The sequence below is a fragment of the Neltuma alba genome, unplaced genomic scaffold, assembly GCF_004799145.2.
Source record: "Neltuma alba isolate B1F8T4 unplaced genomic scaffold, ASM479914v2 tig00011692_pilon, whole genome shotgun sequence".
Lineage (NCBI taxonomy): Eukaryota > Viridiplantae > Streptophyta > Magnoliopsida > Fabales > Fabaceae > Neltuma > Neltuma alba.
The window spans coordinates 1-13,379 of record NW_021636330.1 but is presented as its reverse complement, the minus strand read 5'-3'; the positions used below and the strand labels follow the sequence as shown (position 1 = coordinate 13,379).

The 13,379-nt window shown below is 35.8% G+C and overlaps 2 protein-coding genes and 1 long non-coding RNA gene across 5 annotated transcripts; 2 read left to right on the top strand and 1 right to left on the bottom strand.

Moving 5' to 3' along the window:
- The first annotated feature begins 456 nt into the window (after positions 1 to 456).
- Positions 457 to 3,511, top strand: LOC114716850 (GDSL esterase/lipase At4g10955-like). 3 transcript variants are annotated; one of them, XM_028901923.1, is made up of 3 exons: positions 457 to 539; positions 1,665 to 1,798; positions 2,336 to 3,511. In XM_028901923.1, exons 2-3 carry the CDS (start codon positions 1,737 to 1,739, stop codon positions 3,306 to 3,308), a joined length of 1,035 nt encoding a protein of 344 aa, XP_028757756.1. In that variant the 5' UTR covers positions 457 to 539; positions 1,665 to 1,736; the 3' UTR covers positions 3,309 to 3,511. The 3 variants fall into 3 exon arrangements, with proteins under 3 accessions (XP_028757756.1, XP_028757755.1, XP_028757754.1); XM_028901922.1 differs by having other exon boundaries at positions 466 to 586; XM_028901921.1 differs by lacking the exon at positions 457 to 539 and adding an exon at positions 2,161 to 2,205 and having other exon boundaries at positions 1,719 to 1,798.
- Positions 3,512 to 5,425: 1,914 nt separating this feature from the next.
- On the bottom strand, positions 5,426 to 6,360 carry LOC114716852 (uncharacterized). Its single transcript, XM_028901924.1, has one exon. It carries the CDS (start codon positions 6,221 to 6,223, stop codon positions 5,627 to 5,629), a length of 597 nt encoding a protein of 198 aa, XP_028757757.1. The 5' UTR covers positions 6,224 to 6,360; the 3' UTR covers positions 5,426 to 5,626.
- Positions 6,361 to 12,495: 6,135 nt separating this feature from the next.
- On the top strand, positions 12,496 to 12,872 carry LOC114716847 (uncharacterized). Its single transcript, XR_003737666.1, has 3 exons — positions 12,496 to 12,562; positions 12,651 to 12,732; positions 12,815 to 12,872. It is a non-coding gene; the product is annotated as an uncharacterized LOC114716847 (long non-coding RNA).
- The last annotated feature ends 507 nt before the right edge of the window (positions 12,873 to 13,379 follow it).

Genomic DNA, 13,379 nt, shown 5'->3' with positions numbered 1-13,379 from the left:
TTTTTTTGTACTTAAACATAGTCTTGTCCTAAATTTTAACATATAATTAGAATTAGTTTTCAATAATATCCTTGTAAATTGTACTTAAGATTTAAAATAATACTTATGATACTAAAGTTTAAATAAAAGACAAAACTAAAAAATTACTTATTATGTATATTTTTTTAATTTTACTTTTTTTCTAAAAAAATATTATTATTATTTGAATTTTTTTAAAATACAGACTTTTTAACATGTTTCAAGCTAAGCTCAAACTAAAAAATAAACCTGTAACACGTGATTGACCCGCTTAGATCTATAGGCTATAGGCTACAAAACAGCCTGCTTCTACCTTTGGACGTGGTCCCTGTCCCTTAAAAAAACAAAACGAATAGCGAAGAAACGGACAACATTCCCTACGCTTTTCCTCCCTTGGGACTGCTTGCCTGCGTTGGTTGAGAGTGCAAAATCCACGAATCGAGATAGCGACGTCTGAACTTATTTCGCCAATCATCCACTCCTTTCCCATTCTCTGAATCTCTTCGATCTGCATTGTTCGGGTAGGGGATCACCATGCTCTGCGGTCACCTCTGATCTTCGCTTCTTCGTACATCCCCCTCTTTGATTCCCAGTTCCTTCCACATTCTTATCTTTATTTGTTTTTATTTGCTTCGTAACATGTTTGTGAGTCTTTGGTGTTGAAAAGACCTTTTATTGTGACAATTCTTTGCATGATTCTCATAATATTGACAATTCTTTACATGCTTCTCATAATATTTCAACTCATTCGAGTGAAGAGGGAGCTTCGAGATTCTGGGGCTAATTAGTAATTTTTTCCCTCTACTTGTGATCCGAGTGTTCTTTAATTATTATTTCTTTCTGAAGCTTTTAGATTTGTACAAATCCCCGTACTTGTTAGTCTTTGGTTTACGAAATTTTCTTGCTAAATCTAAGTTGAAACTGAAAGACCACAGTGTCTTTATGCTGTTCTTTAAGCTTCCGATTAGAAAAAGAAAAAGAAGAATTTTTATTTTCCTAGCTTTCTGCTGACATTTTCTGTGCGCTGATGAGCAATGGGGCTAGTTACATTGCTTGCCTATAATGTGTCCAAGTACCAAAATGTTATTTCTCTACTGGATTCTGGTTATGGCCAGATCTCAACATTTACCTTCTTGGGTCTTCTCATTGTTATGCGAATGTTAGGAATTTCATCCAACACTTTGCATCTTTTCAGCATCATTGCATTTGCATTCTGAAAAGAAAATTTCCCCGGGATGTAGAAAATATGTGTGATTAAATGTTTGAAATTTGACTTCTCGTTGTATGTCCCTTTTGATGTATGTTCACACGGCTGATGACATCCCACCATACTAGAATTAAGATTGTGCAGGGCAACTGAAATGTGTTCTTTTTTGTGAAGCATGTTTTTCATGTGAAATGATTCATCATTGACAATAAGAGAGATTAAGGGGTTGTTTGGCAACCCTCAAAAGTGCTTCTCAGAAGCACTTTTTTGCAAAAAACTCCTCCACATATTTACTTCGTAAACTGTAAAAGCTCTTCTGAAACCATAGTTTGGCTTCCATCCAAACACCCCTAAATTGTCTAATAACTGTTCATCGGTTTCCTGACATTCTGATTGGCAAAGTATTGATAGATTATTTCCCCTTTTTGGATTTTGTCAGGATCTTTGGAAGACACTGAGAAGGAAGGAAGGAACGAACGAACGAAGGAGTGGAAAGCATAGGGTGTCATACATGGCGTCTGAGAGGGAATACTTTGACCTCTCAGGACCCTTACATCTAACATCTGTTGACTGGTATGAGCCGTTGAAAAAATCCCCTACGTTATAAATTTATCTTCTTCTTTTTTTTTTTCAGACTTAGTTTATGTTGTTACACCAACGTTGAGTGATCTCTGACGCTTGTCTGTTACCTTGAAAGTCAATAGTTTTATGCACTCTAGTGTAGCATTGTGTGTTAAAACTCATGTCATTTGCTTAACATTCTGGTTACCTCTTTTTTTCGATTTTTTTTTTTTTTTTAAGAACTACTTCTCCCCACATCTTCCGGCATCCCATAAATTATTCAACATGGTACATCTGAGTTATTCTTTTTGGACATATAACTTCAGTATTGAATATTTTAGCTGACTAAATCACTAAGTTTGTTTGCTTTGAAGGGAGGGTACTTTTCCTCCCCTCGTTTAGTTCAAAGTATTTTAGAGGTGGGTCCTCCTCTCCCCTCTCCTCCCTTCCCTTCTCCTCTCTTTATAAAAATTCATTTATGAGAATATGCTTTGATTGGTTTTATAATGGTATTGCCAATGATACTGAACAATTTGCTTCTTTATCCAGGGACGATGCCAATAATCGGATGACAGTTGCTGCTAGCTTGGTCCAAGGTGTTTACATCCTAGAAAGGGATCGACAAGAAAGACGGGAAGGTCCCAATGCTCTTGCACCTCCTTGGTGGGATTTCTTCAACTTTAAGTTATTACGTCCACTTATAGATGATGCTGATTCTTCTATCTTTGGTGCGATCTATGAGTTCAAGCCTCAGTCATCCCAGAGTAATGACCTTTTACGCAGAAGAATCCCTCGTTATGTGATTGCCTTTCGAGGTACCATAACCAAGACAGACTCGGTTTCTCGTGACATCGAGTTGGATATGCACATAGTTCGAAATGGACTTCATCAGACCTCTCGTGCAGAGATAGCTATCCAAGCTGTTCGTAACATGGTTGCGTCTGCTAATGATTCAAATATCTGGTTGTCTGGTCACTCTCTGGGATCAGCCATGGCGATGCTTTGTGGGAAAACAATGGCCAAAACGGGCAAGTTGCTTGAATCTTTTCTTTTCAATCCACCATATGTTGCTGCTCCAATTGAGAGGATTAAGGATAAGAAACTGAAACATGGGATTCGATTTGCTGGCAGTGTGATAACAGCTGGACTTACCATTGCTATGAAAGTTAAGCAGCCAAGGAATTTGACTTTTGATTCATTTGCTGCTTTGTCTTCCTGGGTCCCATGTTTATTTGTGAATCCTTCTGATCACATTTGCTCAGAGTACGTTGGATATTTTGAGCACAGAAGAAGAATGCAAGAGATTGGAGCTGGTGGCATTGAAAGGTTAGCATCTCAAAACTCACTCACTGGTTTGCTGATGAGTGCATCTGGAAAGGAATCATCTGAACCATTGCACCTAATTCCTTCAGCAAATTTGACTGTTAATGTAACTCCTTCACGGGATTTCAAAGAAGCTCATGGTATTCATCAGTGGTGGCAACCCGATTTGCACCTGGAATCCAAGTTCTACAAATACTAGTTCTTGTAGGGTTATGGTAAATATGATGGCTGAAGATATCGATGAGATTTGTCCTTGAATATGGGTATTGTATAGAACAGCGGTTGCTTTTTGTTCTGTAACACCGTTTATGGTTTATGTAGCACTGCAAGGATTATAATAATACTTTCGTTGTCACAAAAAGGAAAAGGTTAAGAAAGGCGAGAAGAATCAACATGTTCCTAGTTGTCCATCCCAGATGAATTTAATAATGGTAACTGATATTAGCGTAATACCCCTTTTTCTTCTTTTCTTTAAACGAAAGTCATGGATAATATTATATACTAATTATATGTACACACACAGAGAGCCCCAAGGCGAATACATTCTTAAAGCATAACCGAAACTTGCAAGAAAACTTACCAGCAGTGACTAAAGTGAGATGCTATTGTCATGATGAGCAGCAATCATCTCTACTCTTTTGACTGACTCGTTAGGTTAAATTTATAATTTATAATTACAAGTTGAATTGTTATATTTTTTTTAAAGCATTAATATTAATATAATGTTTAGTTCTTATAGTTTGCTCTTATTTTAGTTTTAGTTCTTATAGCTTCAAATTATAGATATAGGTCTCTTATTTTTTTTCGTCTAAAAACGTTAGTTCCTATATTTTAAAAAAAGTTTGAACCATTTTGTTCTTGAAAAACCAAAATGAATAATTTGAAAATTATAAAGATCAAAATCAAAATAAAGATAAATTATAAGAACCTGATATTGTATTAACGTTTTTTTAACTCCATCCTTCCTAATATTTTGCTTTTTTCTTGATAAAAGACAAATAAAATCGATGTTACGTACTGAGTAAAAGCAGGAGTATAGTGTTAATGATAAGAAAAAGTATTTCAACCATTGATTGAAGACCAAATTAATTTTCAGAAAAAGGCGTTCATATCTTGTGGATTAAGAAAGGGTCATTTTCCATTCATTCGGAAAGGGCGGTGATGGCTGTCGCTTCCATGAGTCCCTACCTTTTAAGACGTGGCCACCCCACAAGTAACCACATCATACTTAATAAATAAACAAATTACCTTTCAATAGTAATCCTTCTATGGTAGTTGTCCTTCCTTTTGATTTCATATCCGCCAGTAATGAGACAAATTAGTCTCTTTAGAGGGCCTCCTCTTTCCCCATCTTTTTCTTCCCTTTCTTTCTTTCCGGCACATATTATTATATCTGTGATTTTGGGAGAACATAGACAAGCAACTACAGTATCAAGTTACCCCACGCTTTTTATGTATAAAAGTTACAGGACTAATTTATAAAAATTAATTAAGTTAATTATTTATATATAAAAATATGCGTTACTTTTATAAAATACACCTTTAATTATTTGTGGTAAAAACGATTTCATATAGTTGTTTTTATATTTGTAATTAATAGAAACTAGAAATAATTTTTAAAATTATAAGTGTGAGAGCTAAAATAGATTAAGCACAAAAGGTGCTACTCCTCTTATCCTAAATAGAAAACCTAATTAACTCATTTAACTGTATTAAAAATGTTAATTAAACTAGTTAATATCATATAAATTTTTTTTCAAAATATCCTAATCATCTTTCTTAATTTTCTTCATCCCTTCTTTCTTGATTATTGCTCAAAGAATATTAATAAAATTAATTTTAAAAAATTGGTAAATATGTAAAATAAATTTTACATATAAAACTAACTCACGTCTACGGAGGCGCACTTTTTTTTTTTGAATTGAAAGTGGATTACGGAGGCGCACTTTACTTCTTGACGTCACCACCACAATTTCCCAATTTTTATAATTTGAATAAATATTTAGTAAGTTCCTTTAAATTATCATTATCCCCATGATCTTCGCCCTAGTCGCTCAAGAAATCAGTTCCTGCCTACTGCAAAATGTTACTTAGTCAAATGCATCATGAAGCATGGCATCCAGCTTTGCTTATGTGACAATTAAGCTCATCAATGGAAAAGCAAAAGCTCCCTCGTTCCCACCACACCCCACAAAATCCCTTTTTCTTTTCCCTAAAGCCTTCTTTTTCCTTGGAACCAAACAAGCTAAGCTAAAGAACATGATTAAGGGTTGAACCAGAATTACAACTTTCCAGTAATTCAGAGGAAGAACAAGCGAAGAAGAAATCACAAAATGTAACATTCAAGGGGACAATCAAAATCCATTTTTACAATTTCATGCCCATCTGAGTATACAATCACAACCCAATTCATAAAACCAAAAAGAGAGAAGAAAAATTACACAATACTGCGATGACTAGCAATTAATAACTACACTTGCATAGATTAGAGGCAAATCAGAAGAAAAGGGAAAAGAATTAGCAGTGAAGACCCAAAACAGAGCCATCGCTCACGCCAATGGCGACTCTGCATCCTGCCTTGGCCATCACGCGATGGCTGAACAAGTACAGCACCTTGACCCGACCCGCCATCATCATCTTGGACTCTATCTCCATGGTGGACCCAACCCTTACTTCATTGAACCCATCGGCAGAGGAAGAGGAGGGGGTGAACAAGGGAAAAGACTGAACGGAGAAAGTGGCGGCCATGTGTTTGGTAGTTCCGGCGTCGATATGGCCGGCGGGGATGAACATGAAGCCGACCTGGTTGCCGGAGTAGATAAGCTGAAGAGAGCTATCGTAATGAGAGAAGAGGGCTCTGTTGGGGTTTCTGACGGAAGCGTTCTGGGAGAAGGTGAAACTGACGGAGCCGTTAGAGACGGAGAAGGACGGAAGCCGGACGGCGCTGATGGAGATCTTGGGGTCTTGAGGCTTGAACACTGTGAAGTAAACGACGAGGATGACGATGAGAAGGAAAATCAAGAAGACGGTGGCGACGAGACAGGAGGCGAGATTGGCGCGAGCCGAGGAGGAAGAGGAAGAAGATGGCCTCTCTCTCCTGTAAGGCTTGGCCATAGCAGAAAGAGGAAAGTGGAGATGGATAGGCGATTTTGGACAAATAATTAAACAATTGGGACTCGGAAGTTGGGGTTCCTTTGTGATTCAAAGAGCATTTTTGCTCCCATTCTCATCTTTCCTCACTCTAGTCAGGTACCAAAACTGATATTTAATGCCGGTCCCACCAGCTTCTTTCGATTTCTACTGCTACTGCTATTATTATTACGGGCTGTATGTTTGTGCTTTTGCTGCCATTGATTTGCAAGGACTCTAAGTGCTGCCGATAGAAAAAAAAAGGGAAAATCACTAACAGGTCCCACAGAAGGTAATTTATTACTCTAAGGTCCCATAAAATGTCAAAATCACTGACAGGTCCCAAGGGACCTCAGAGTAATATTTTCGTTTTGTAAAATGACATTACTGCCCCTCATATTCCAGATTCACATTTGCTCTGTCATTACGATTTACAACCTCAGCAGCAACTATTAACAACCTAATGAGAGGGCGTTAACAACCCTAGCAGTATCCGTTAACAACTTACTTTATAGAATTATATAACCTCTGCATAAGAGTAAATTATAACCAAATAATATAATACAACAACTTTAACACTAAAATGGGAAGCTTTTTGATATCATTAAGAATTTTAACTAGATCCAATAGGATTATAGTAATATTTTAATGCGAATATCCATTTACAATCTCAACAGCGATTATTAACAACCGAATGAGAGGGCATTAACAACCTAAGCAGTAGCCGTTAACAACTTACTTTATAGAATTATATAACCTCTGCATAAAAGTAAATTATAAGCAAATAGTATAATACAACAACTTTAACACTAAAATGGGAAGCTTTTTGATATTATTAAGAATTTTAACTAAATCCAATAGAATTATAGTAATATTTTAATGCGAATATCCATTTACAATCTCAACAGCGATTATTAACAACCGAATGAGAGGGCATTAACAACCTAAGCAGTAGCTGTTAACAACTTACTTTATAGAATTATATAACCTCCGCGTAAAAGTAAATTATAACCAAATAGTATAATACAACAACTTTAACACTAAAATGGGAAGCTTTTTGATATCATTAAGAATTTTAACCAAACCCAATAGGATTATAGCAACATTTTAATGCGAATATCCATTTACAATTTCAACAGCGATTATTAACAACCGAATGAGAGGGCATTAACAACCTAAGCAGTAGCTGTTAACAACTTACTTTATAGAATTATATAACCTCCGCGTAAGAGTAAATTATAACCAAATAGTATAATACAACAACTTTAACACTAAAATGGGAAGCTTTTTGATATCATTAAGAATTTTAACCAAACCCAATAGGATTATAGCAACATTTTAATGCGAAAATCCATTTACAACATCAACAGTAAGTATTAATAACCTAAGGAGAATTGTTAACAACATTAGCAGTGTCTGTTAACAACTAATTTTATCGGATAATATAACTTCTAACTATAACTAACTAAACTATAACTAAATAGTCTTAAAGTTAATCTTATATAGTTGTTAGAGGTTATATTATCTTATAAAGTCAATTGTTAATAGATACTGCCTAGATTGTCAACAGCTCTCTTTGGGTTATTAATACTCACCATTGAGGTTGTAAATGGATCTTCGCATTAAAATGTTGCTATAATCCTATTGGGTTTAGTTAAAATTCTTAATGATATCAAAAAGCTTCCCATTTTAGTATTAAAGTTGTTGTATTATACTATTTGGTTATAATTTACTCTTATGCGGAGGTTATATATTCTATAAAGTAAGTTGTTAACGGATACTGCTAGGGTTGTTAACGCCCTCTCATTAGGTTGTTAATAGTCGCTGCTGAGGTTGTAAATCGTAATGACAAAGCAAATGTGAATCTGGAATATGAGGGGCAGTAATGTCATTTTACAAAACAAAAATATTACTCTGAGGTCCCTTGGGACCTGTTAGTGATTTTGACATTTCGTGAGACCTCAGAGTAATAAATTGCCTTCTGTGGGACCTGTTAGTGATTTTCCCAAAGAAGAAACACGACGAAAAAATTGATACTTTGATTTTAGTTGTACATGACTAGATAGAAATTTTAAAAACCACAAATAATCACCTAGTAATTTCATTTTAGTTGTACATGACTAAATAGAAATTTTTGAAATTTGTTTAAATAAGAATTTTGAAACTAGCTTATATGATTATATTACCTTTATATTATTTATGCTTATTTTATGAAAATAAGTTAATTATGTTATCAAACTTGTTAATATCACTATGTGACTTATCAATCACGTTATAAAAATTAAAAAAATTGTCAGTTTATTAGGCACTCAAAAATCTCTCAAAAATCACAACTAGTGTTATTAGAGTTATTAGTATTGTTACGCGTTGGAGTAGGAAAAATCCCACTTTCACAGTTTCTTGAAAAAATATGTTGCTATTTGTGTTTTTAAACTTATTAATATCATTACATAACTTGTCGATCACATTATAAAACTTGAAAATGTTCCAATTTATTAGATACTCAAGGTCAAAATACCTTTCAGCTCACATGGTGAATGACATTATTAAAGTTGTTAATCATGTTATTACAAAAAAAAAAAAAGGTTTTGTTAACCATATTACTTAGTCGAACATAACTTGCTGTATACAAGTTTTGATAAAATTTGCTTTAATAGTATACATAAATGGTATAAATGAATAAATAAATTATTATTTAGCCTTTACTTGCATATCACAAAAGTTTTTGAGAGATTGATGAATGCATAATAAATTGAGAAATTTTCAACTTCTATAATGTGCTTGACAATTCATCTAATAGTATTACTAAATCTGGTAACATAATTAACAACCTGTTTTCAAAACATTTCCAAAAAAATAAGCACAAATGATATATGATCAATATAGTTATTTCAACAAATTTTAAAATTCCTATTTGTTCATGCGCGGCTAAAATGGAATTTATCCTATTAAAGTGACATTGGAGTATTCAAAATTGAAGTATCATTTTATTGTCGTTTTCCTTAATTGTTATTCTTCTGCATTCTGAATATAATTATTATATTTAATATTCTTTTTTCCACAATTATTATTTTTAATCAAATCAACTGTACCAGGATATTGTCAAATTGCAACTACCCCCTAAATTCGGAGTTAATAGTGGCTTTATAAAAATTTAAAAATTAAACTAAAATTAGTTATTGGGAAAATGACATTGAGGTCCCATGGAGAACAAAATACATCAAATAGGTCCCTTGAAATCTGATAATTTTTTGAAGTCCCAAAGGGACTCAGATGTAATTTTCAGAATCTTCAAATGACTTATTTGCCCTTACTATGATTTCCCATTCGAAATTGCTTTGACTGAAAATTTGAAACCCTGTTTGTTGTTCGATTGAAGAAACCGTCTGGCGCCTTCATCCTGTTCGAAATCGTTCGTGCTAAGAATCCGGCCACAACCCACCGTGCTGCTTCAAATCTACTCACAACCCACCGAAAATCGTGACCGAAGTCCTTGAAAGCCTGTGGCAGTGGCTCTGTTTTGGTGGAGCGAAGTGAAGTATAGCGGAGCGAAGTCCTGGTGTTGGAAGCGAAGCGGAGCGAAGTGCTGGCGTCTCCGTTCATCGGTGTTTGAAGCAAAGTGGAGCTCGTCCTGGTGTTTGAAGGGAAGTGGAGCTCGTCCTAGTGGCGCTGTTGATCGGCGTTTGAAGCGAAGTGGAGGTTGTCGTTGTGGCTCTGTTCATCTGCATTTGAAGCGAAGTCGAGCTTGTTGTGGTGGCTCCGTTGATCGGCATCAGAAGCGAAGTGAAGGTCGTCGTTGTGGCTGTCGTCATTTGCGTTTCAAGCGAAGAGGAGTCGTCCTGGTGGCTCCGTTGATCGGCGTCTGAAGCAGAGCTCCTATTCTCACAATTTCTTTTCGCACACAGAGGCATTGTCGACACTGAAGAAGGTAAAATCATATGAATCAGAAAAGCATGTCTTGGCAGTTTGTTGTTGCGTTTGATCATTGCTGAATATTTGCATCAAATACGGCTGGATGCTTTTGATTATGCTTGGCCCATGTTTTTTTTTTCCCTTGACCATAAGATGGTATGCGTATTGGAGCATGTTTAAAACAATGATACATGATGAGGCATTAGCCTTCTAAAAGCACTTCCAAGAAGGCTTGTAAGAAGAATGATACATGATGAGATGAGGTATGAAATGCGTAAATGGTAAATAACTAGAATATGATAATATGGAAGAATCAGATTTGAGGCTGAATAATTGATGTGTCTTGTTTGGAGTTCAAAGTATTTGTCAAGATTGTTTGGTCTGTAATTGTTACTACTTTCCTTTTTGGGATTTCTATTATCATATTGATGATTGCGTCTGAATTATGCATGATGCAGCCTTTCATTTATTGGTGAAAAATTGAATATTTTTATCACTAATTAAGCGTTTCATTTGTTGACATACTGAGAAACCTGGAAAAACCCCTCTTTTGGTATATCTTTCTGGAACTAGTTTGAGAAGTTTGCTGTGGTCTGAAAGAGTTGGGGTTCAGGATTTGAGCAGAATTGCCAAATGGGGAAGGATGCACAAAGAAGCAGTAATTTCTCCGGTTATGCCTTGTTTACGGAGGAATTCTACAAGAAAAGCTCAAAGAAGTACAAATCACTTGAAGCAGGAAATGCACAAGTGAGAAAGGCGTGGGATAAATTATCAGAACAACAAAGAGAGGAATATTGTGAAAGGGCTAAGGCACAAAGACCTCCCACCAAGTCCAAGAAGTATATTATTCCTTTCTATACAAGATGTGCACCAAAACAATTCATGCAAGTTTGCAAGCACATCAAAGAAAGAAAGGAACTGATGAATAGGCTGAAAAAAATAGGGTTTGACAAGTTGGTTGAAGTGTGTTGTCACACAATTCAAAGAGAATTGTGTGGAGAGTTTATGTCTGTAGTTGATGTTGCATCAAAAAACATTTCCATAAGAGGGAAGACAAGGAAAATGAGGGCAAAAGATGTGCATGAATTTCTGGGGCTACCATTTGACGGAGAAGAGATTAAAGTAATTGTGAATAATGAAGATGAAGTATTCAAGCAGTGGAGGATTGTGTATGGCAATATTCCATACAAGAAGATAGCATCATTGTTGACTGAGGAGAACCAAGATGAAAATTTTGAGGTGCTGTTTGTCATGTATGCATTGGGAACATTGTTATGTCCTAATGCAAGTATTTGTGTGGGTGATTATTTGTTGAAGGTAATACTATCAACAAAGGATATATTGGATAAGTTTGATTGGTCCTCTTATGTGTTGCATGAACTATATAAGGGGATTGGAGTGTACAAGAAACAATTGGAAAAAGGCAAGTTGACTGAGAAGAAGAAGAATATGCCAGGTTGTCTATACTTCCTAATGGTAAGTGCTACAATAATTTGTATATTTCTGTTGTCATTTGATGGTCTGAATGTTGTCAATGGTTGCTGTTAACTTATCATTCATGTCACATGCAGTTATATTGTCTACAAAATTTTCCATTGGGAGAAACAAAAGCTGCACATGTAAAGGATGCTGTTGCATATTGGGATGAAAAGAAAGTGCAGCAAAGAGTTAAGGAGGAGAAGGAAAGCAATCGAGGACTCTTGCATCCGGCAAAGCAATCCACCAAATTTGATCCTGAAAATTTAACTCACCCGGTATGTGGACTTGTGGGCTTAATGATTAATTTTTTGTTTTTCTACTGTTGCTTACTGTTCTGAATTTATTTGTATAGGAGATCAAAAAGACATATACTCGATTAGTGTCTATGCTGGGGGAGGAAATGATGGCCCTTCAGTCAAGACTAATGGAGGGTAGTGGCAATGTAAGTGAAGAGGACAAAGATGAGGCAGAAGAATCTGAAGCAGAAGAGGAAAAAGTTGAGAAAGGAAGTGATTCAGAGGATGAGGAAGAAGATGACAGAAATGAAGAAGAAGAATCTGAATCACAAGATGATAGAAATGAAGAAGAAGAGCAAGAAGCTCAATCAGAAAAGGAGATGGGTGGACAAGAATCACATGACAAGGAAAAAAAGAGGATGATGAAAGGAAAAAGAGAAGGGAAATGAGGACAAAGAAGATGAAGAAGAAAATAAGAGAGAAGAAGAAGATGAAGAGGACAAAGAAGTGGATGAGGCCACCCAAGGGGAAGGGAGCGAACATGTGAGGAAATCTACAAGGGTGATAAGTAAGGGGAAGCTCTTAGGTCTCCATTTCTGGAATTTAAAAGCAAGGCTGGGAAAAAGAGAACAATTGATGACAGGCAAGCTTTATTTGACATGTGCACAGCAAGGTGTAACCATGAGGAGCAAGAGCAGTAAGTATTATGTTTTGGTGACCAATTTTGTATTATGTTACAGAATTTACTGAATTTACTAACTTCATAATTGTTTCATTTGTGTTAGATACTTTGTATCGATGTATGGATACTTCCTAACCCGTGGTGAGTTGCAATGTCTCCAACGTAGAAGATGGATAAACGACAGGGTGAGTCACACGTACATAGTTAATATCAGAATGAGTTATTGCATGCTAAGGAGTTGTAATTTGTTTGTATTTGCAATTTCAGTTTATGACTATGGTGGCGAAGACATTCGTTGGAGATCAAAAGGAAAAAGATGGGCGAGTCAACCGTCATATATTTTCTGCAGATTTCATGCAGAAAATGGTGGTGAATCCTTTAAGGTGGAAATGGGAGGACCATGAAAAAGAAATATTACCTGAATATATTGGATACAATATCGGGGATTGCGATTTCATTTTGGTCCTACTCTATTTGAAGATCATTGGTTTTGTTATGTTTTTGAGACAAAGACCATGACCTTCCACGCCCTTGACTCGTTGGTTGATAGCATCACATTCATGAGATTACAAGCCGAGGAAGAAGAAGCAAAGAAGAAGGGGGGTGAGCAACAACATGACGCAAAGAAGAAGAAAAAGAGGACAAGTAAAAGGCAGTTCGACCCCAAACAGTTCATGGCAACACAAACTGTGAGTAGTTATTTACAGCTTTTATACTTGTCAATGACTATTATAATTGTTAGTAGCAGTCTGCATAGTTGTCATTACATGCTCTGGTAGTTGTCACTGGATGCTAACTAGTTGTCAACGGATGATCTGTTACTTGTCACTGG

Excerpts from the sequence above, each read along its gene's own strand:
- LOC114716850 (XM_028901923.1), top strand. The coding sequence starts at position 1,737 with ATGGCGTCTGAGAGGGAATACTTTGACCTCTCAGGACCCTTACATCTA. Across the intron at positions 1,799-2,335 it reads CATCTAACATCTGTTGACTG|GGACGATGCCAATAATCGGA; the intron begins GTATGAGCCGTT and ends TTCTTTATCCAG.
- LOC114716852 (XM_028901924.1), bottom strand. The coding sequence starts at position 6,223 with ATGGCCAAGCCTTACAGGAGAGAGAGGCCATCTTCTTCCTCTTCCTCC.